The sequence below is a fragment of the Schistocerca cancellata genome, chromosome 1, assembly GCF_023864275.1.
Source record: "Schistocerca cancellata isolate TAMUIC-IGC-003103 chromosome 1, iqSchCanc2.1, whole genome shotgun sequence".
NCBI lineage: Eukaryota > Metazoa > Arthropoda > Insecta > Orthoptera > Acrididae > Schistocerca > Schistocerca cancellata.
The window spans coordinates 671,589,750-671,611,438 of NC_064626.1; the positions used below are offsets into that span (position 1 = coordinate 671,589,750).

The 21,689-nt window shown below is 40.2% G+C and overlaps 1 protein-coding gene across 3 annotated transcripts in view; it reads left to right on the forward strand.

Annotated features, from left to right (window-relative positions):
• Positions 1-21,689, forward strand: part of LOC126183893 (uncharacterized) — a 115,526-nt gene that overhangs the window by 92,496 nt on the left and 1,341 nt on the right. For 2 of the 3 annotated variants that reach the window (XM_049926219.1, XM_049926228.1), the window contains exon 6: positions 9,552-9,618. In XM_049926219.1, coding sequence (XP_049782176.1) covers positions 9,552-9,618 — 67 coding nt within the window. The remainder of the gene's footprint in view (positions 1-9,551; positions 9,619-21,689) is intronic. The other variant, XM_049926239.1, reaches the window with a different exon arrangement.

Below are 21,689 nucleotides of genomic sequence, written 5' to 3' on the forward strand. Positions count from 1 at the left end.
AATTTATTTCATGAACTACATTATTTGATAATGTTTCAATATTACACACAAGATCCTTCACTACCAAGCTGGTGTCATCAGCAAACAGAAATATTTTTGAATCACCTGTAATACTAGAAGGCATATCATTTATATAAATAAGAAACAGCAGTGGCCCCAGCACCGATCCTTGGGGAACGCCCCATTTAACAGTGCCCCATTGGGACTGAACATCATTACCACTCTCAATATTGCGGAGAATTACCTTCTGCTTTCTGTTCTTAAAGTAACAGGTGAACCAATTGTAAGCTACTCCCCTTACTCCATAATGTTCCAACTTCTGCAGTAATATTTTGTGGTCAACACAGTTGAAAGCCTTCGTTAAATCAAAGAAAATACCTAACGTCCGCAACCTTTTATTTAATCCGTCCAAAACCTCACAGAGAAAAGAGACTATAGCATTTTCAGTTGTTAAGCCATTTCTAAAACCAAACTGTACTTTTGACAGCAAATTATGTGAATGTAAATGCTGCAGTAACCTTGTATATACAACCCTCTCGACAACTTTAGCAAACACTGATGGCATAGAAATAGGTCTATAATTATCAACATTATCCCTGTCTCCCTTTTTATAAAGTGGCTTCACTACCGAGTACTTTAATCGGTCAGGAAACCGACCACTCCTAAAGGAAAAGTTACAGATATGGCTAAGTACTGGGCTAACATACATGGAACAATACTTCAGTATTCTGCTAGATACCCCGTCATATCCATGAGAGTTCTTGGTCTTTAGTGATTTAATTATTAACTCAATCTCCCTCTTGTCAGTATCATGGAGGAGCATTTCAGGTAACAGTCTCGGAACACTTTTTTCTACGAGCGCTATATGATTCCCTGTTGGGACTAGGTTTCTATTTAGTTCACCTGCAATATTCAGAAAGTGATTATTAAATACTGTACATATATGCGACTTATCAGTAACACGGACATTCCCACTACGCACTGATTCTATATCCTCGACCTGTCTCTGCAGACCAGCCACTTCCTTTACGACTGACCATATGGTTTTAATTTTATCCTGAGACTTAGCTATTCTATCTGTATACCACATACTTTTTGCCTTCCTAATAACTTTTTTAAGCACCTTACAATACTGTTTGTAATGGGCTACTGCATTTAGATTGTGACTGTTTCTAACTTTTTGATATAATTGCCACTTTGTTCTACAAGATATTCTTATACCTTTAGTCAGCCACCCAGGCTGGCTGTTTGTGCTAGCACCCTGTTTTGAACGTTCTTACAGAAAGCAACTTTCAAAGAGCACGAGAAAAGTCTTGAGGAAAGCATTATATTTATCGTCTACTGTATCAGCACTATAAACATCTTGCCACTCTTGTTCCTTGATAAGGTTTACAAAAGTCTCTGCAGCAACTGGATCAGCTTTCCTAAAACGTTGGTAACTATATTTAACCTGCGTTGCAGCACAAAAATCTTTTAGACTTAAAATTTGTGCATCATGATCTGAAAGGCCATTCACCATTCTGCTAACAGAATGCCCTTCTAGTAATGACGAATGAACAAAAATATTGTCTATGGTTGTTCTACTGTTCCCTTGCACTCTCATTGGAAAGAATACGGTTTGCATAAGATTATATGAATTAAGGAGGTCTATCAGCATCCTTTTCCTTGCACAATCACTTATACAATTTATATTGAAGTCACCACATATAACTAACTTTTTGTATTTCCTATAAAGTAAACCAAGAACCTCCTCTAGCTTTAGCAAAAACGTTGTGAAATCAGAGTCTGGGGATCTATAAATAACAACAGTAAGAAGTTTAGCTCCAGTAAATTTAACCACACCTGCACAACATTCAAACACCTTTTCAGTGCAGTACTTTGAAACATCAATTGACTCAAATGGGATACCGTTTTTCACATACATGGCTACTCCCCCACACCGCAAAGAGCTCCTAGAAAAGCTGCCAGCCAACCTGTATCCTGGTAAAGGAAGCCTCTGAATTATCTCCTTATTTAAGAAGTGTTCAGATATACCAATAATTTCAGAGTCAACATCTATAAGTAATTCACTAACTTTATCTCTAATGCCTTGTAAGTTTTGATGAAATATACTAATTCCCTCATTAATCGGATACCTAAGCTTTGTCGAAAGTGGTTTCTTTGTTAGAGAGACTTCCCTTAAGCAGGAATACCTGTCAGCTGACTTCAATCTAAAAAAGGTACAGCTCTAACACCCACAACTACCGGAATTTTCCCATGAGTGATCCCACCACCCCCACCTATGCTGTCACCTATAAGCTTTGCCAACCTCCCCTTTCCATACCTGTTGAGGTGCAGGCCATGTCGAGTGAAACCCGACACCACTGAAATGTGACTCATGCCTTCTGTCATTAGTGCACCCCCAAGTCTCATGTTATTACGCCTGACGGCTGTATTAAGATGAGGCCGATCGTGACGCTGAAACAGTTCCATGAAATGCACATTCGTGTTGCCAGTCGGAGTGGCTATTTTTTCCAGGTCACCATCTATGTCGTACTCCCCATCCCTATCAATACTATTACCAGCCCCACCCACAATCACTACCTGATCCTCTTTTGTAAAATCCCCACATAACCCCCCTATGTTAAAAGTCACCTGAGCCAATCCTGCATTAGGCTTCACAATGCTGGTGACCTGGTACTCACTCCCCAAAACTTCCTGCAACTGCTGGCCTACACCTCTACCATGAGAACTACCTAACAGCAGAACCTCCTTCTTTCTCTTAGACTTTGCAACTGCCCTAGTCGCCGTAACTGCTGAGATCTGCTGCATACTTCCTACATTTACAGCTACTAGAGATTCCTCTCCACTAGACTCTGACAGTTGATCAAATCTATTACAAACAGCAATAGTAAAACTATCTGCAAATCTCCTTCTCCTAGCAGATCTCTTGCCAACAGCCAGCTCCCATTCCCCAACCCCCTTCTCCCTCCTCATCCTATCTAGCTCCTCCTGTGCGTTTTTCAACTGCACCTGAAGGGCACAGATCTTACGCTCCTGCTCCTCTATCAACTTACTCTTGCTACATAACCTGCAGTTCCAGGAGAGGATCTCAACAGAATGCCCACTGGCTTCCCCACTGCATTCCCCCCAGTGAAAATACTTCGAACAAGTCTCACACCGCAATCCACTGCTCACGAACGTACGGCAAAGCCCACACTTCTCACTCATGGTAAAATTTTACAGTTATTGAAACAAGAAAACAACTTTATCTAAGTTCCGCTACTACAATAAGAAGATGTTAAAAACTGATTACAATAATCACAAACTTGCTCCACAAGGAAAGTAACTACTATTATTGACAATATTAATCAACAACAAATGAGAATATAACAAATACTAACACAGAAAGAAAATCAAACGTCTAATGACAGTAACGAAACTGAAAGCAGTTCGCAAAAATTTCATACATCTTGCTCACCAGATGGTAGAGTTTTGTCAGGACTGGCTCTCCCAAGGCTGTCAGTAGTTCCAATGGAATGTTGTTTACTCCGGGGGCCTTGTTTCGACTCAGGTCTTCCAGTGCTCTGTCAAACTCTTCACACAGTATAGTATCTCCCATTTCATCTTCATCTACACCCTCTTCCATTTCCATAATATTGTCCTCAAGTGCATCGCCCTTGTATAGACCCTCTATATACTCCTTCCACCTTTCTGCTTTCCCTTCTTTGCTTAGAACTGGGTTTCCATCTGAGCTCTTGATGTTCATACAAGTAGTTCTCTTTTCTCCAAAGGTCTCTTTAATTTTCCTGTAGGCAGTATCTATCTTACCCCTAGTGAGATAATACTCTACATCCTTACATTTGTCCTCTAGCCATCCCTGCTTAGCCATTTTGCACTGCCTGTCGATCTCATTTTGAGACGTTTGTATTCCTTTTTGCCTGCTTCATTTACTGCATTTTTATATTTTCTCCTTTCATCACTTAAATTCAATATATGTTCTGTTAACCAAGGATTTCTACTAGCCCTCGTCTTTTTACCTACTTGATCCTCTGCTGCCTTCACTACTTCATCCCTCAAAGCTACCCATTCTTCTTCTACTGTATTTCTTTCCCCCATTCCTGTCAATTGTTCCCTTATGCTGTCCCTGAAACTCAGTACAACCTCTGGTTCTTTCAGTTTATCCAGGTCCCATCTCCTTAAATTCCCACCTTTTTGCAGTTTCTTCAGTTTTAATCTACAGGTCATAACCAATAGATTGTGGTCAGAGTCCACATCTGCCCCTGGAAATGTCTTACAATTTAAAACCTGGTTCCTAAATCTCTGTCTTACCATTATATAATCTATCTGATACCTTTTAGTATCTCCAGGGTTCTTCCATGTATACAACCTTCTATCATGATTCGTAAACCAAGTGTTAGCTATGATTAAGTTGTGCTCTGTGCAAAATTCTACCAGGCGGCTTCCTCTTTCATTTCTTAGCCCCAATCCATATTCACCTACTACGTTTCCTTCTCTCCCTTTTCCTACACTCGAATTCCAGTCACCCATGACTATTAAATTTTCGTCTCCCTTCACTATCTGAATAATTTCTTTTATTTCATCATACATTTCTTCAATTTCTTCACCATCTGCAGAGCTAGTTGGCATATAAACTTGTACTACTGTAGCAGGTGTGGGCTTCGTATCTATCTTGGTCACAATAATGCGTTCACTATGCTGTTTGTAGTAGCTTACCCGCATTCCTATTTTCCTATTCATTATTAAACCTACTCCTGCATTACCCCTATTTGACTTTGTGTTTATAACCCTGTAGTCACCTGACCAGAAGTCTTGTTCCTCCTGCCACCGAACTTCACTAATTCCCACTATATCTAACTTTAACCTATCCATTTCCCTTTTTAAATTTTCTAACCTACCTGCCCGATTAAGGGATCTGACATTCCACGCTCCGATCCGTAGAACGCCAGTTTTCTTTCTCCTGATAACGACATCCTCTTGAGTAGTCCCCGCCCGGAGATCCGAATGGGGGACTGTTTTACCTCAGGAATATTTTACCCAAGAGGACGCCATCATCATTTAATCATACAGTAAAGCTGCATGCCCTCGGGAAAAATCACGGCCGTAGTTTCTCCTTGCTTTCAGCCGTTTGCAGTACCAGCACAGCAAGGCCGTTTTGGTTATCGTTACAAGGCCAGATCAGTCAATCATCCAGACTCTTGCCCTTGCAATTACTGAAAAGGCTGCTGCCCCTCTTCAGGAACCACATGTTTGTCTGGCCTCTCAACAGATACCCCTCCGTTGTGGTTGTACCTACGGTACGGCTATCTGTATCGCTGAGGCACGCAAGCCTCCCCACCAACGGCAAGGTCCCTGGTTCGTGGGGGGGCAGCTGGATATCACAACTAAATGAAAAGCAAAATAAATTCGTAGAGTGTATAAAAAGTGGCTGGGAGGCTTATGGAAAACTAAATAAAGTTTTCCAAATTAAGTCCAAATGTATCAGAAACAGGAAGTCTAGAAGAGACTTTTATCCAGTAGTGTATGTTAAATGCTTGCAGCTTGGCACGAGAAACAAGGGTGGGACAAGGACAGATCCTGGAAGAATCTTATACATTTCAAAATACTGTGAACTGCATGGCATTGTACCACTTATTACAACTTCTTCCCATTCCATTCCCATATTGGGCATGGGAAGAAGCATTGCAGTTGATACCTATGGAGTTGTAGAATATTCACAGATTCCTCACTTAATGCAGGTTCTTGAAACTGTAGAAGCAGGCTTTTGAAGAACAGTTGGTGTCTCTTTTGAAGCATCAGCCAGTTCAGGTTTTTCATTATCTCTATTATAAACCTCTGACCATTTAAACTGCCCTTCTTTGTATACATTCAATATGCTCTGGTAGTCCTATTTGTACTGATGTCACACTCACATGATCAGTGTTGTAGGGTAAGTGACATGAGCATTTTGTAACCAGTTTACTTTGTAAATTGATTTGAATTTTCCCAGTATCTTACCAATGAGTCAAAGTCTGCTACTTGCTTTAGCTATAACAGAATCTATCTGATCATTCCATTTCATATCTGCAAACTGTTACACTCAGGTATTTAAATGAGTTGCCTGATCTCTGTTGTGATTCATTGGTATAGTTTTCTTAGGATACTTTGCTTTTTTTTTATTTTGTGAAGTGCTGAATTTTACATTCATTAACTTTTAAAGGAATTTGTCAGTCTTTGCACCACTTTGTAACTGTATCAAGTTTGTTGAGCATTTGTGCAGTTTTTTCAGACAGTACTTCATTATAGATGAGTTTATCAGTTGTGAAAGGCTGATGTTACAACTAATATTGTCTGCCAAGTCATCACTGTACAATATGAACAGCAAGGGTCCCAACATACTTCCTTGAGGTACACCGGAAGTTACTTCTGTGTCTGTCGAGAATTTTCCATCCAAGATAAAATGCTGCATCCTCCTTACCAACAGATCCTCATTCCAGATAGAAATATTTTTTGGTACCCCATGTGATTACACTTTCGAGAATAAGCATAGGTGCTGGTTCAAATGCTTTTTCGAAGTCAGGAAATACGGCATCTACTGGAGACCTTGATCAAAGGCTTTCATTATGTCATGTGAGTAAAGCACAAGTTGTTTTTACATGATGTGTTTTTGAAAACCATGCTGATGTCTTTTGCCAGAAAGTAATTTGTAATGATTCAGATTATGAATGACACAGTTTCAGCTTTTCCAAACACATCAATTAGGATTAATAATATTAAATATTTTGTAAGCTCTGGAATACGTATCAGCTGGTAACACTATAGTTTTTAAGGATTCCACTAAACATTTGAGGATAAGAATATTGGTTCATTAGTGAATGTACCTTTTAAAAATTGAAATTCTCTTATGGCAGCAAGATGTGTAACAGTTTTGACATCCAGTACTTTCTCAGTGATGTTATAGAATATTTTCATAAGAGAAATAGGACAGTATTATGTAACTTGTGTTTATCTCCTTTCTTCTAAAGCAGTTTTGTAATTGAAAGATTCATTTTGTCTGGGAAGAAACCTTGACTGTCACAACCATTGAATACAGCTAAAATGTTACTTAATTGATCTGGGCAGAACTTGCAAAGCTCACTGAAATTATTATATCCCGCTGAGAATCGCCTACTATTAAAGAAACAGTGATTTTCTGTACTTCAATTCCAGTTCTGGGGAGATGCTCATACCTGTTTAAAATTGGTTGTTGTAGATTTTTGCAGTTATATCTTTATTTCTTTGTGTGTTACATATCACATTTAAAACTATGTATGATTCTATTGAGAGCAGAAAGAGATGTAGAAAGACAGAGGGAGGGGGAGGAGGAAGAGAGAAAGGTAAAGATGAAGAGGCATAAAGGGAGGGGGGAGAGAAGGGAGATGGGTTGAAAAAACGGGTGGAGGGGGAGAGACTCACATCTGCATAGTTCAGAGAAATTTGTGCTGGAGGTGAGTATCCAAATGTCCCACATACAGAAGCAGCTGTTAAGTCATTTTTGTTGTGGTGTATAACACGTTCAGCAATTGGGTGGTCAAGTTTGCAGTTTGCCACAGTTTTGCAGTGGCTATTTATGCGAGTAGACAGTTGATTATTTGTCATGCTCACACAGAATGGCTATACAGTAATTGCAGCATAGCTGGTATACAAAATAGCTGCTTTCACATGTGGCCTTGCCCTTTATTGGTCAGGAAATGACTGTGACAGGACTGTGGTAAGATATGGTAGGTTGGTGTATGTGACAGGTGTTGCACTTGGACTTGACCACAAGAGAATGATCTGTGGGGAGCAGGATAGGGATTAGGGTTAGAATAAGTATAGACAAGGATATTCTGTAGGTTGGGTGGGCGGTTGAACTGTACCTGGGGGGGGGGGGGGGGGGGGGCTGTGAGTAGGATATCCCTCATCACAGGATACAGTGAGAGGTAGTTGAAGCCCTGGTGGAGGATGTGGTTAACCTCTTAAAGACCAGGGTAATGCTAGGCGATCAGAAGTGTGCTAGTCAGTGGCTGTTAGTAATACAGCACACATTCAACCTAAAATCAAATCTTTCCCGCACTTTAGTTAACATGTACAAAGTAATGGAAGTAATACCTTGTAGTGAAATTACAGATTCACTCTTAGCAAACTGAAGAACACAAAACACTCAGGAGTCACCATTTTGTGTGTGTGGCACTGCAAGCGGGAAGATGACAGGCAGTACTTGCACCGCACTGATCTAATTTTGACCTTGAACCAACAGTCGACAACACTTACAGTTGCTACCATGAATAATTTATGTGTAGGGCATCATTTTATGGAACCTTTTATAAACTTTTAAATTTCTCAATTACCATCATGTTCTGCAGTCTTTTTGCCTATATTTTATTTAGACAGGGTTGCCTAAATTTTTTGATGTGATATGCCAGTCCACTTTTGTTTGCAAGATATCTTTATCCTAATGGTAATTCCTGTTTTTTTTTGTATTATTTGTATTTATTCTTATATTTTTTTGTAAAACCACCTTCTTTATTGTTGTAATTTCATTGTAACAAATTTTCTTTGAATTGACACATTTTTTACTGTAGATGTGACCCCAGTCTACACCTCAGAGACATGGTTTGAAGGCCTTAATCATTTCCTTTGTTTACCAATCTAACCTTTTTTCTTGATGGGGGGTCAGTTCAATTCTGATAAATAGTAACATCAAGTCTCTGACATTACTTGAATTTGGGAAAATTGGCTTCGGAAACAAGATTGTAGGTGTATACATAATTTTCCAAGTATGTGTTGCCAATAGGGTGTGTGAGAAAATTTTCTGTTTAGTCTCAAAGCACTAAACTACCGCTTTTACGTCCATTAAACTTGGTCAATAGAAAAGAGTCCAGTTGCTTCAGTAAAAGACAAAGGAAATTCACTGAAGGTACCCTATATATGCTACAGTTAACGATTGTAGTTATTTACAAGCATTTCAGTGTTACATGTTTCAGAATGTTGGTCCAAACAGAAATTCTGTACATCAATTGGTTACACATTTAGTACTTAACAGAGAGAGCAGCACTTCATTTTTCTCTCTATTCCCTGAAGTATGTAACCTTCATTTTATAATCATTTATTAGAAATTTTTCTAGACTTGAGAAGACTAGAAGTTTACTTAGCTTACGACACAAGTCTCTAAAATTCTAGTGTAAAATCACCTCTTTTTATTTTCAGAAATAGTTACACTACTTTGTCTTTACATAACTACTGTAACTGAGTTGACGAAAGTATCTTTAATTTGTGATTTCACTTTTTTTACAATATTTATTTAGCATTTAAAAATATCATAAAACAACAGAAAACAAACACATTTGAAAAACAATTATGTATATTTAATGTAGCCCCTATATTGGACGTTTAATTTAATTTGAAATGGCTTAGTTGATATACTCAGTTTTATTCTTCTTACTTATTTTTCACCTTAGCTAGTGCATGTATTTGTGACAGTTACTTTACTCTAAATAAAATTAACACTTTCTTGTCTTCACAATTATAGTTTCAGAACTACATTTTTTCAGGTAACCAAAAAGAACCATTAAATACTGGAGAAAATACTTCTATGCAAGGAGAAGTTAAACTGGGCAGGTAAAGTAAACAAAACTTTCCTACAGTTTTGAGTATTTTGTGTTTGGAGTTCATAAAGCTGTGTTCATTAATTGTTGATAAATGTGGTATACTTACATTGATTTTTTTCTCATTTGTGTCACTTGTTACATTACCATCTACGAATCCAACTTCTGTTGATGGAGTATCATTTGCCATAGTGCTGTACATAATGTTTTCACAAGGTATAAAGTCTCATTAAAATTCAGAAAAAGTGTTATAAAAGTGCTTCTCATCATTCTCATGTTTTGTGCTGTGGCTCACTGACAAAACAAACCCCAAAGGTGAGAATTTAAGAGGAAAGCATTCTTATATTACTATTAGTCATGAGTCCCATGCAATTGGCATCTTTATCAAGCAGAGGAAATGAGACAGAAACTATACCAGAAAGATCCAAGGCAGCATGCACAATAGCCAAACCCTAAGCCATTTTTGTGACAGCAGTGTGTCTTAGATTTGATGACTTTGAGACATTATAGCTAACATCAGAATATAAGATGAGGCTGTGGAGCTATTTGTCAACTATGTTCCAAATTGTTGAAACATAATTGTTCAAATTTAGATATTATGAAGAGAGAGCAAGATTTCAGATACATTCAGGAGAAAGAAATGGCAACAGTTGGATCTCCTACTTTTCCATTGGGTGAAAAGTAAATTTTGTATGTTATTTAATCGTTAACTACTACCGATGCTGGCAGGAACACAGTTACTATGGGAGGGTCTCTCAGGCCGCCTTTTTTTAAAGTTGATAGTTAGCTCTCTGCTCACTCACAGATTATCATCAGGAAGATAATATTACAGATTTGCAACACAACTAGTTGGAAAAGCACACTTCGTTTATGAGAAATTTTATGGAATATCAGCTTTCAGTTTACTGCTCATCATTTCAATGTAGAGTGACTATTACACTCCATAACTCAATGAAGGGAGAAACTTTCCCACATTTTACTTTTAAAAGAAAAAATATAAACTAATTATGTAATCTTGTGAGGCCCTGCATCATATTTCAACCTGCATGCATTTGAGGCACTTGTTTTTCATTTTTTGGACTGTTCATTTGGTGTCATCCCATTTCACCCCTTAGGAGTGGAATTTCAGACAATCCCTTCATAAATAATGCCTACAGTAAGAGATCTACACACTCTCCAGACTTCACGTTTCTATCCTTAGAAGTTAGGGCTGGACAATGATGAATCTGTGAATTTGTGTGACCCTGTTTCACCCCCACAGGGGTTGAACTTCCAGAAACAGTGAAACATGATTTTTCCCCTAACGTAGAAGCCAGATTTAAATTTTCATAAATTTAGTTTTAAAAATGCTTTCATAATAAAATATTTTCATAAAAATCTCATCCCCTATTTCATTCCTGTAGGGGTTCAGTTTCCAAAAGCACAGAAACCAGTATTTTTATTATTTGTAACCTAGACGTCAAATACCAATGTTCATAGATGTAAATGCAAAGCTACTTTAGTAGTTCTTAAGCTACTTTAGTAGTTCTTTAATAATTATTTTTGAAAATAGCCTTCACCCGCTACTTCACCCCCATAGAGATAAATTTCCAAAAACTGACTGAGAAACCAAATATTACTTTTCATAGGTCTAGCTTCAAAATTGCCTTAACAGCAACATTTTTCAAAAATGCTCTTCATTCTGTGTTTCATCCCCTTAGTGTTGGAATTTCGAAAAATTGCTTCTTAAACAGTGCTTATATAGTTAAGATCCCTACCTTCTCCAAATTTCAAGTTTCTATCCTTCGTGATTTGGGCTAGGCGGTGATCAGTCAGTCAGGGTCAGTCAGTCGGTCAGTACATTGCCTTCTATATATAGAGATGTTAATCTGAGGTTTTTCTGACTCATGATCATTGTTCACTGCATGGTGCATAGAAGAGATCCGCATTGCAGCTTTGGACTTCCTGGGTACAAAGGAAAACAGTGTCATGTCTTCTGTAAAACCATTAACAGTTGCCTTCACATCTCATTTTTTATTAGGTAGAAACTGCTGTCGTATCTTGTTTTTATTTCTTTTCAGCATACCAGTGTATGTGAGGCCTTTTGTCAAAGGTTCATTGACTAGCTCTACTGATGAGTACCAGTTGTCACCTGTAATACTTCACCCTGTGTTTTCAATAGGTTTCACCACTCGGAGAACAGCCTGTGTGGGAACACTGTGACCTTTCTCATAGTACGAAAGGATATCACCATCACTTCCTTTTCTGGAATAAATGTACATATTATACAAGTGATTTATATGAATATCAGTGAGGCACTGAGTTTTCAAGCCATATTTTTCCAGTTTATTTGGCATATACATTCTAAACTCACACTTTCCACAGGTAGGTACAAGCATTTCCTCTACACACACTGTTGCACCTACAGTGTAGTAAAGTTAATGTTTTCAATTAACTGCCAAAGATCTGTGAAATTGTTGTTGACTTTCTGGTTTCTTCCTCTCCTCCCGATCATCTGGGTTATCAAATTGCAATGCAGATAATGAATACAGAAATCTTTCTATAGTAACAGGTATCTGAAAACACCTCTGCCTTTCCTGTTGTTTGCAAATAAGCTATAAACCAATTCATTCCCAAATTTCAAAACTGCTGAAAGCTTAGATAAGTTCAGATTTGTCCATGGAATGATTTCATCTAAAATGTCTTGGGTAAAAGACAGGTTCAATACCCCTAAAGGAACAGTGTTTGCTCTGAGACTTTTTGTTCTTACATTAGCTGGTGGCTGCTGTTTTCTCCAGTGAAAACATTTGTTCTGACCAAAGTAGTAAGCCTCTCCATTGTCATCAGCTCTCACATCTTCATCATTGTCAGTTTTGTACTCTGAATTAGTGTTGTGATCATTAAATATCTCAAAGTCAGGGTCATTATCACTGTCACCAAATTCTTAATTTGAGGGTAATTTGTCTTATGTAAAACATGTCACATGGAAGGTCCAGCTTCCTCCACTATGGAGAAATGGTAGCATTCAACAGAACAATGACATGCAAACACTATCGTACATACTGTGAGACCTCTAAAGACCCATAAATAAGGAACAAAGAGCAACAACAGTGCAAGAGTTCTGGCATGTGTAGCTTGCCTCCAGTATGAAGATAGACAGAAGAGTCCATTTCACATTGCAGGGTTGTGTGAAATATCATGAGACGAAAAACTGTAGCAGTCTGAGAGACAATCCATAGTAATTAAGGGTTAAGTGAAGATTTTATGGGAAATAACTAAAGTGAATCTGAATAACTCATAAGTTGTGCTGCCAGGAACAATTTCACAATAGATGTATTTCTCATTGCTGTTCTGTAAGCTTTAGGCTCATAGTGCAGGGATATTTATAATTCTCTGTTTAAGACCAGTCTTTCATACTAGCACAGTATGACATGAGTCCATATCTGCTCTTCAGTATGTTCTGTCAGAAAAGGAAAATTCAAGTCAGAAAACTATGAAACTATGAGGAGAGAGAAAAGCTATCTACTACTTACCTTCAGAAGGCAACATTCTAAGTGCTGCCAGTATGCAGGCAAAAGTGCAAAAAACTTATTCTGATTTTGGGAACAGTTATTTCCTACCTCTGGGAGAAAAGTAACACCAAAGGAATATTTAAAATTATTTACAGAATGCTTGCAAAGGGGGACAATTCCTCAAAACTGCAATGCTGTCATTACTCTCATTAACAGAAAAGCGGACATACAAGATAATGAGCTACAGACTTGTAAGTCACTATCCATAACATATAAAATATTCACTGAAATTATCACTGCAACACAGAAAAAAATTACATTTTAATGAGATAAAGAAAAAAGCTGATTTTAGAATTGGATACAAAAGTAGTGTAAAGCTTAGCTTAAGAATTTCATGAAATCATTTACATTGCATATGATTATATCTGATAACATCCTTCTTTCACTTCTTTTTCATGCAGTTACTTTGTAAAAGATACATAAGATAGTGTAGTCGCAATTTCGTTTAATGTGGAACACCATACTGTGATCAGAGCATCTCTTGTTTCGTTCATACTGCTGTAGTGATTGTTTGTATGTTCATACAAATTTATTGTTACTCTATTGTTGACAGGAATGTTTTTGGAATTATTTTATATGGATTGGCAAAGTGTAAACATGTGATACTCAGTAGAACAAGAAATCGAGGTAAAATACGCTGCAGGAAAAAAGGATTAGTACACCTAGAATGACAACTTTGATTTTGATCTGATGATGGAATATGCCACTTGAGGGATAGTAGATGTACTGATAATGGTTTCAATGTCATCCACCAACAGATAGTGTAGCAGCTAGAGTGCCATCTGTGACTATCCCCTACTAGGGAATACTCACAGCCAGAAGGCTCTGTGTAGTGCAGACCTGTGAAGCAAGCAGCAACTATGCTGTAGAGGTGCACTCCGCTCCCTACAGCCAACTGAGCATGTTTGAAAGGAGTCAAGTTGTGGTCTCCCTATTGTCGGGATGATCCTTTCGGAGAATTGCTAGAGAAGTTGGACCTGCAGCATCAGTTTAACAAAGATGCTGGTAACAGTGGTCATGTGAACATTCTCACACCAGTAGATGAGATTCTGGACATTCACTCAGCACAGATGCCTGCCAGGATCATCATATCATAAGGACAGCAGTGGCAGATCGTACGGCTACCACAGTGCAGTTAAGAGGGCTTGTGAGCCCAGATGTGTCAACACAAACCATTGTGAACTGGTTATTAGCAGTGGAGCTGTGGGTACACACACCACATACCCGTCTTCCATACATGCCACAACATCAATGTGCATGGCTCAACTGTGCCATCAGAGGATCACTTGGAAGATGGAATGGCATGTCATGGTCTTCTGTGTGAAAGCAGATTCTGCCTGCCGGCAAGTGATGACTGCTTGTACGTACAACATAGATATGTAAGCACTGTCTCATTGGGTGCATTTGTCCAAGACACACTGGTCCCATCCTAGGCATTATGGTCTGGGGTGCAATAAGCTACAACTCTAATTCACGTTTGATGATTCTGGGAGGGAGGGGGAAAGAGGGAGGGTAACCAGCTCTCGGTACTTGCAGAAAGTTGTTAGAGCCACTCTTTTGCCATTCATGCAGTGGCAAAGTGGTGTGTTTTTCCAACAGGATAATGCTCACCCACGCACTGCCTGTGAAACCCAACATGTTCTACATGATGTGCAGCAACTTCCCAGGCCAGCATGATTCTCGAACTTGTCTCTAATTGAGCATGTGTGGGATATGGCGGGGCAAGAAGTGACTCATGCGACTCATCAGCCAACAACGTGTACAAAACTATGGGAACAGGTAGAACGGGCATCGCATATTGTATCCCAGAACAGTATTCACCATCTGTATGGTCAACTGAATGCCAGAGTCAGTGCCTGCACTGTCATCCATGGAGGCTGCACCACATACTAATGTGGGTGTTTCAGCATGGGTTGATACCTGATACCTCAGAACCACTTGTGCTGTTATGTGTAAATGTAATTATTTCATGTACTCCATATCCACTGTTGCAACCATGAATCTTGAGTGAATCAGAAGCCTCTAAAAGGACGTACTTCTTTTTTTGGCAATATATGACATTTAAATCATGTGATATTTGAAAGTGATGTAGTTGGAATTGAAGCAGCTGTGTAATGTACTGTATAGATGAATATCTTAACAGCGACTGTTAGAAAAGCTTAAGTAAAAATGTCTGTTAGATTTCAGTTTTGATGGCACTTGATCACAGCAGTCAAGATTAGGTATTTGTGTATGATAAATTTATTAAAAGTGCATAACTATGTTTCATTGTGGTAGAATGTAACAATATTGTGAAAAGAAAAGTTGCTACTCAACTTATAGTGGAGATACTGATTGGCAGATAGGCACAACGAAAAAACTGTCGCAATATCAGCTTTCAGCCAACAAGGCCTTTATTGAAAATAGATGATACACACTCACATACAAACACTTAACTCTCACACACGACTGCAGCCTCTTGCAGCTGAAGCCATACTGCGAGCAACGGCAACAGTGCATGATGAGAAGGGCAACTTGGGTGGATGCTGGGGCAGGGAGGGGGAAGGATAGCAGGGTAAGGGTGGGGGACAGTGAAGTGCTGCTGGGGATTATGCAAGGACAAGGTGGAGAGAGGGTAGGCAGCTAGGTGCAGTCGGGAGGTTAGATGGAGGACAGGGGAGGGGGTAGGAGAGTTAGCAGAAAAGGAGAGAAGTAAAAAGACTGGGTGCATTGATAGAATGAGGGCTGTGTGGTGCTGGAATGGGAACAGGGAAGGGGCAGGGTGGGTGAGAAAAATGACTAACAAAAGTTGGTTCCAGCTTAGCTTTTAGATTACGTGACTGGTTTCACAGGCAGCCCTACCTTTGATGGAATAGGCGATGTTTGTGAACAGGCTGGAGTAGGTGGTGGTGCAAGAAGGCATGAGACAGGTATTTCGTCTAGGTCTATTACAGGGATATGAGCCACGAGGTAAGGCAGGGAGCAGGGATTGCATTGTGATGGACGAGTATATGATGTAGGTTTAGTGGATGGCAGAAGACCAGTGTGGGAGGGGTGGGAAGGATAGCGGGCAGGACATTTCTCATTTCTGTGCATGACGAGAGGTAGTCTTTTCGACTCCGTGAATGTAGAAGAGGGTATCAGTGATCATAAGTCAGTGGTTGCATCAATGACTACAAGTGTAATAAGAAATGCCAAGAAATGAAGGAAAATATATTTGCTTAACAAGAGTGATAGGGCACAAATCGCAGAATATCTGAGTGACCACCATCAAACATTCATTTCTGAGGAAGAGGATGTGGAACAAAAATGGAAAAAATTCAGAAACATCGTCCAGTATGCCTTAGATAAGTTCGTACCGACTAAGGTCCAAAGCGAGGGGAAAGATCCACCGTGGTATAACAATCATGTACGAAAGGTACTACGGAAACAAAGAAAGCTTCATCATAGGTTTAAGAGTAGTCGAATCATAGCTGATAAGGAAAAGCTGAACGAAGCGAAAAAGAGCGTAAAGAGAGCAATGAGAGAAGCATTCAACGAATTCGAACATAAAACATTGGCAAACAACCTAACAAGAACCCTAAAAAGTTTTGGTCATATGTAAAATCGGTAAGCGGATCTAAATCCCCTATTCAGTCACTCGTTGACCACGATGGCACCGAAACAGAGGACGACCGAAGAAAGGCAGAAATACTGAATTCAGTGTTCCGAAACTGTTTCACTGCGGAAAATCGTAACACGGTCCCTGACTTCAGCCGTCGCACGGACGCCAAAATGGAAAATATTGAAATAAACGATATCGGAATTGAAAAACAACTGCTATCACTTAGTAGCGGAAAAGCATCCGGACCAGACGAGATACCCTTAAGATTCTACAGTGATTATGCTAAAGAACTTGCCCCCTTTCTATCAGCAATTTATCGTAGATCGCTGGAAGAACGTAAAGTACCTAGCGACTGGAAGAAAGCGCAGGTCGTTCCCATTTTCAAGAAGGGTCATAAATCAGATGCGAATAATTATAGGCCTATTTCGCTTACGTCAATCTGTTGTAGAATAATGGAACATGTTTTGTGTTCTCGTATTATGACGTTCTTAGATAATACAAATCTCCTTCATCATAACCAACATGGATTCCGCAAACAGAGATCATGTGAAACTCAGCTCGCCCTATTTGCCCAAGAAATTCACAGTGCCGTAGACACTGGCGAGCAGATTGATGCCGTATTCCTGGACTTCAGGAAGGCATTTGATACGGTTCCGCACTTACGTTTAGTGAAAAAAATACGAGCTTACGGAATATCGGACCAGGTTTGTGATTGGATTCAGGATTTCCTACAAGAAAGAACACAACATGTCATTCTTAACGGTTCAAAATCTGCAGATGTAGAGGTAATTTCGGGAGTACCGCAAGGAAGCGTGATAGGACCTTTATTGTTTACAATATACATAAATGACTTAGTTGACAACATCGGTAGCTCCGTGAGGCTATTTGCAGATGACACGGTTGTCTACAAGAAAGTAGCAACATCAGAAGACTCGTACGTACTCCAGGAAGACCTGCAGAGGATTAATGCATGGTGCGACAGCTGGCAGCTTTCCCTAAACGTAGATAAATGTAATATAATGCGCATACATAGGGGCAGAAATCCATTCCAGTACGATTATACCATAGGTGGTAAATCATTGGAAGCGGTAACGACCGTAAAATACTTAGGAGTTACTATCCGGAGCGATCTGAAGTGGAATGATCACATAAAACAAATAGTGGGAAAAGCAGGCGCCAGGTTGAGATTCATAGGAAGAATTCTAAGAAAATGTGACTCATCGACGAAAGAAGTAGCTTACAAAACGCTTGTTAGTCCGATTCTTGAGTATTGCTCATCAGTATGGGACCCTTACCAGGTTGGATTAATAGAAGAGATAGACATGATCCAGCGAAAAGCAGCGTGATTCGTCATGGGGACATTTAGTCAGCGCGAGAGCGTTACGGAGATGCTGAACAAGCTCCAGTGGCGGACACTTCAAGAAAGGCGTTACGCAATACGGAGAGGTTTATTATCGAAATTACGAGAGAGCACATTCCGGGAAGAGATGGGCAACATATTACTACCGCCCACGTATATCTCGCGTAATGATCACAACGAAAAGATCCGAGAAATTAGAGCAAATACGGAGACTTACAAGGAGTCGTTCTTCCCACGCACAATTCGTGAATGGAACAGGGAAGGGGGGATCAGATAGTGGTACAATAAGTACCCTCCGTATAGATGTAGATGTAGATGTAGATGTAGATGTAGTTGAAACCCTGGCGGAGAATGAGATTCAGTTGCTCCAGTCCTGGGTGGTACTGAGTTCTGAAGACAATGCTCCTCTGTGGCTGAATGGTGAGACTTTGAGAGGCTGTGGGAAACTGGAAAGATATGGCATGGGAGATTTGTTTTTGTACGAGGTTGGGAGGGTAGTTAAGGTTTTTGAAGGCCATAGTGAGACCCTCGGTGTATTTCGAGAGAGACCGCTGGTCACTGAAGATGTGATGACCATGGATGGCCAAGCTGTATAGAAGGGACTCCTTGGTATGGAATGGGTGGCATCTGTCGAAGTGGATGTATTGCATGTCCTTAGTAGGTTTGCTATGGACAGAGGTACTGATGTAGCCATCTTTGAAGTGGAGGTCAACATCTAGGAAGGTGGTTTGTTGGGTTGAGTAGGACCAGGTGAAGCAAATGGGGGAGAAGCTGTTGAGGATCTGGACAAAAGTTGATAGGGTGTCCTCACCCTCAATCCAAATCTCAAAGATGTCATCAATAAATCTGAATCAGGTGAGGGGTTTAGGATTCTGGGTGTTTAGGAAGGATTCCTCTAGATGACCCATGAATAGGTTGGCCTAGGATGGTGCCATGCGAGTGCTCATGACTGTACCCCAGTTTTGTTGGAATGTAATGCCTTCAAAGGAGACGTAATTGTGGGTGAGGATATAGTTGGTCTTGGCAACTAGGAAGGGGGTTGTTGGTTTGGAATCCGTCAAGCGTTGGGAAATGTAGTGTTCAGTAGCAGTAAGGACATGGGCATTAGGGATGTTAGTGTAAAGGGAGGTAGCATCAATAGTGACGAGCAGGGCATCGTGTGGTAAAGGGACAGGAACTGTGGAGAGTCAGTCGGTGGGGGAAATGGTTGGTATCTTGTCTATAAGAGGGTAGGTTTTTTATCTATCTACATCCATATTCCGCAAGCCACCTGACGGTGTGTGGTGGAGGGTTCCGGGTAATAGGCTGAAGGTGTTGGTCTACGAGAGCAGAGATTCTCTCAGTGGGGGCACAGTAATTGGCCACAATGGTGCGCCCTGGTTGGTTGGGGTAATGGACTTTACGAAGCATGTAAAAGGTAGTAGTGCAGGGAGTTATAGAGGTGAGCAGAGAGATGGACTCCAGGGAGAGGTTCTGGGGTGGGCCTAAGGATTTGAGTAGTGACTGGAGATCCTGCTGGATTTCTGGAATGAGGTCACTGTGGCAAGGTTTGTAGGTGGATGTATCTGTCTGCTGGTTGAGTCCTTCTGCCAGGAATCCTTGCAGATCAAATCAACATTGGTGGAGCCTTTGTCTGCAAGTAGAATCATAAGGTCAGGATAAGTTTTTAGATGGTGGACTGTGGTTCTTTCTGCGAATGTAAGTTTAGTTTACATGTTGAGGGATTTGGGGACTGATGGTGAGGCAAGGTTTGAGGTTAAGAAATTCTGGAAAGTTTAACAGGGTGATTTGGAGCAGTGCAGGTGGATCACAATTGGATGGAGGATGAACTGAGTCAGGCAGGGTTCAACATTGGTCTTTGGTTGAGTCTGATTGGTAGGTTGGTGGCAAAAAGTTTTCCACTGTAGGGAGCGGGAGAAGGAGAGAAGGTCTTTAACAAGTCCTGCATGATTGAATTTTGGAGTGGGGCAAAAGGTCCTTTTGAAAGGACTGGTATTTCTGTGGGACTAAGGCTTCTGGAGGAAAGGTTCATAATTGTGATTTGGGTCTGTTTAGGTTGTGGATTCTATGAGGTGGTGGGAGGGAGTTTTGGAGGAGTAGCAGGTCTGCGAGACAAGGTTTGTCAGCTATGAGGGGACATAGGGAAGGTTTGGAGGTCATTGTAGAGGTGGTGGACAGTAGCACTCCAAAGTGGGAGTAGTAAGTGAGCAGGGTGAAGGGTTTGTTGAGATCGTTGTGCATGTTGCTCTAGTTCCTGGAGGGCAAGAGTTTCAGTGTGTGTTATGGGTTCCAGGAATTTTGGATTGCATAGCAGGAAAATTTTATGGATGGAGAGAAGGTATTGCAAGAAGGTTTGGGCTTGGTTGATATGGTTTTGCTGGATCATGCTGGCGAGGGCTAAGAAATGGCAGAATCTGAACAGATGGAGATCATTATGGAAAAAGGGATGGCAGCCAGAGATGGATAATTTGATGGTATGGCCATTTGGGGGAATTCCATGAGCCAAGCAACAAAGTAGGAACAGTAAGTGGTACTGTGTTCTGGCTAGGGATAAGGAAACTTTTCTTTATTGGCACAGATTAAAGGAGCAAGGCTCCAAGGTGGTGGGAAAAATGCAAAAAAATATATAAATAACATAGGATTACATCCAAATAAATTCTCAAAAATACACCCAAATATGTGAGAAGGAAGAAACAGACAAAAATGGGGGAAACAAGATGAAATGTGAAGGAGTCAATGATAGCAAAAGGCGAACACTCACTAAAATTGGCGTGAATTCACAGTAAGATCAAAGATAAGATACAAACAATAATAATAATAAAAATAATAATAATAGTAAAATATTTGACTGTGCGTAGCAGATCGGAGGGTGGATAAGCATGAAGAAGGGGGGCGGCAGATTTGACTGGATGAGGTGAAATTAGTGGGAGCGGACTAGGATAGAATGGAGGAAGAGTGGGGGGCAGAGAGGGGTTTGTAGGATGAGAGACAAGATCATGTGGCACCAAAAAGTTGCAGGAAATAACATGTGAAGATACAGGAGAGTGACGCAGGGAGAGTGATTAATTTGAAGGTATAGAATTAATTATATTGGTGGGAGTAATGTGGGACATGAAATGCTGCACCAACAATCAGCATGGTCTTTTGGTCTTTTAGCTGTGTGGTTTGTAATGCGACAAGAGAAACATAGGAAAGAAGAGAAAAAAGGGCAGAAATTGCTCGTAGTAATGCATTAGAAAATAGTAACAAAGGAAAACACCAGTGGGTTAGGATTGAAGAAAAGCTGTCAGGCAAAAATCAAATAACGGAAAATCCTGGATCGAATGTAACAATATTATGAAAATAAAGCTGTTACCTACACAATATACTTGTCCATCCTTACACAATCTCTTCTCTCAACCCCTTACCTCATGGTTAATATGCCTGTAATAGACCCAGATGCAAGACCTGTCCCACACATCCTTCCAGCACCACCATCTACTCCTGTCTGGTCACAAACATCGCCTATCCCATCAAAGGCAGGGCTACTTGTGAAACCAGTCACATAATCTGCAAGCTAAGATGGAACAACTGTGCTGCTTTCTATGTGG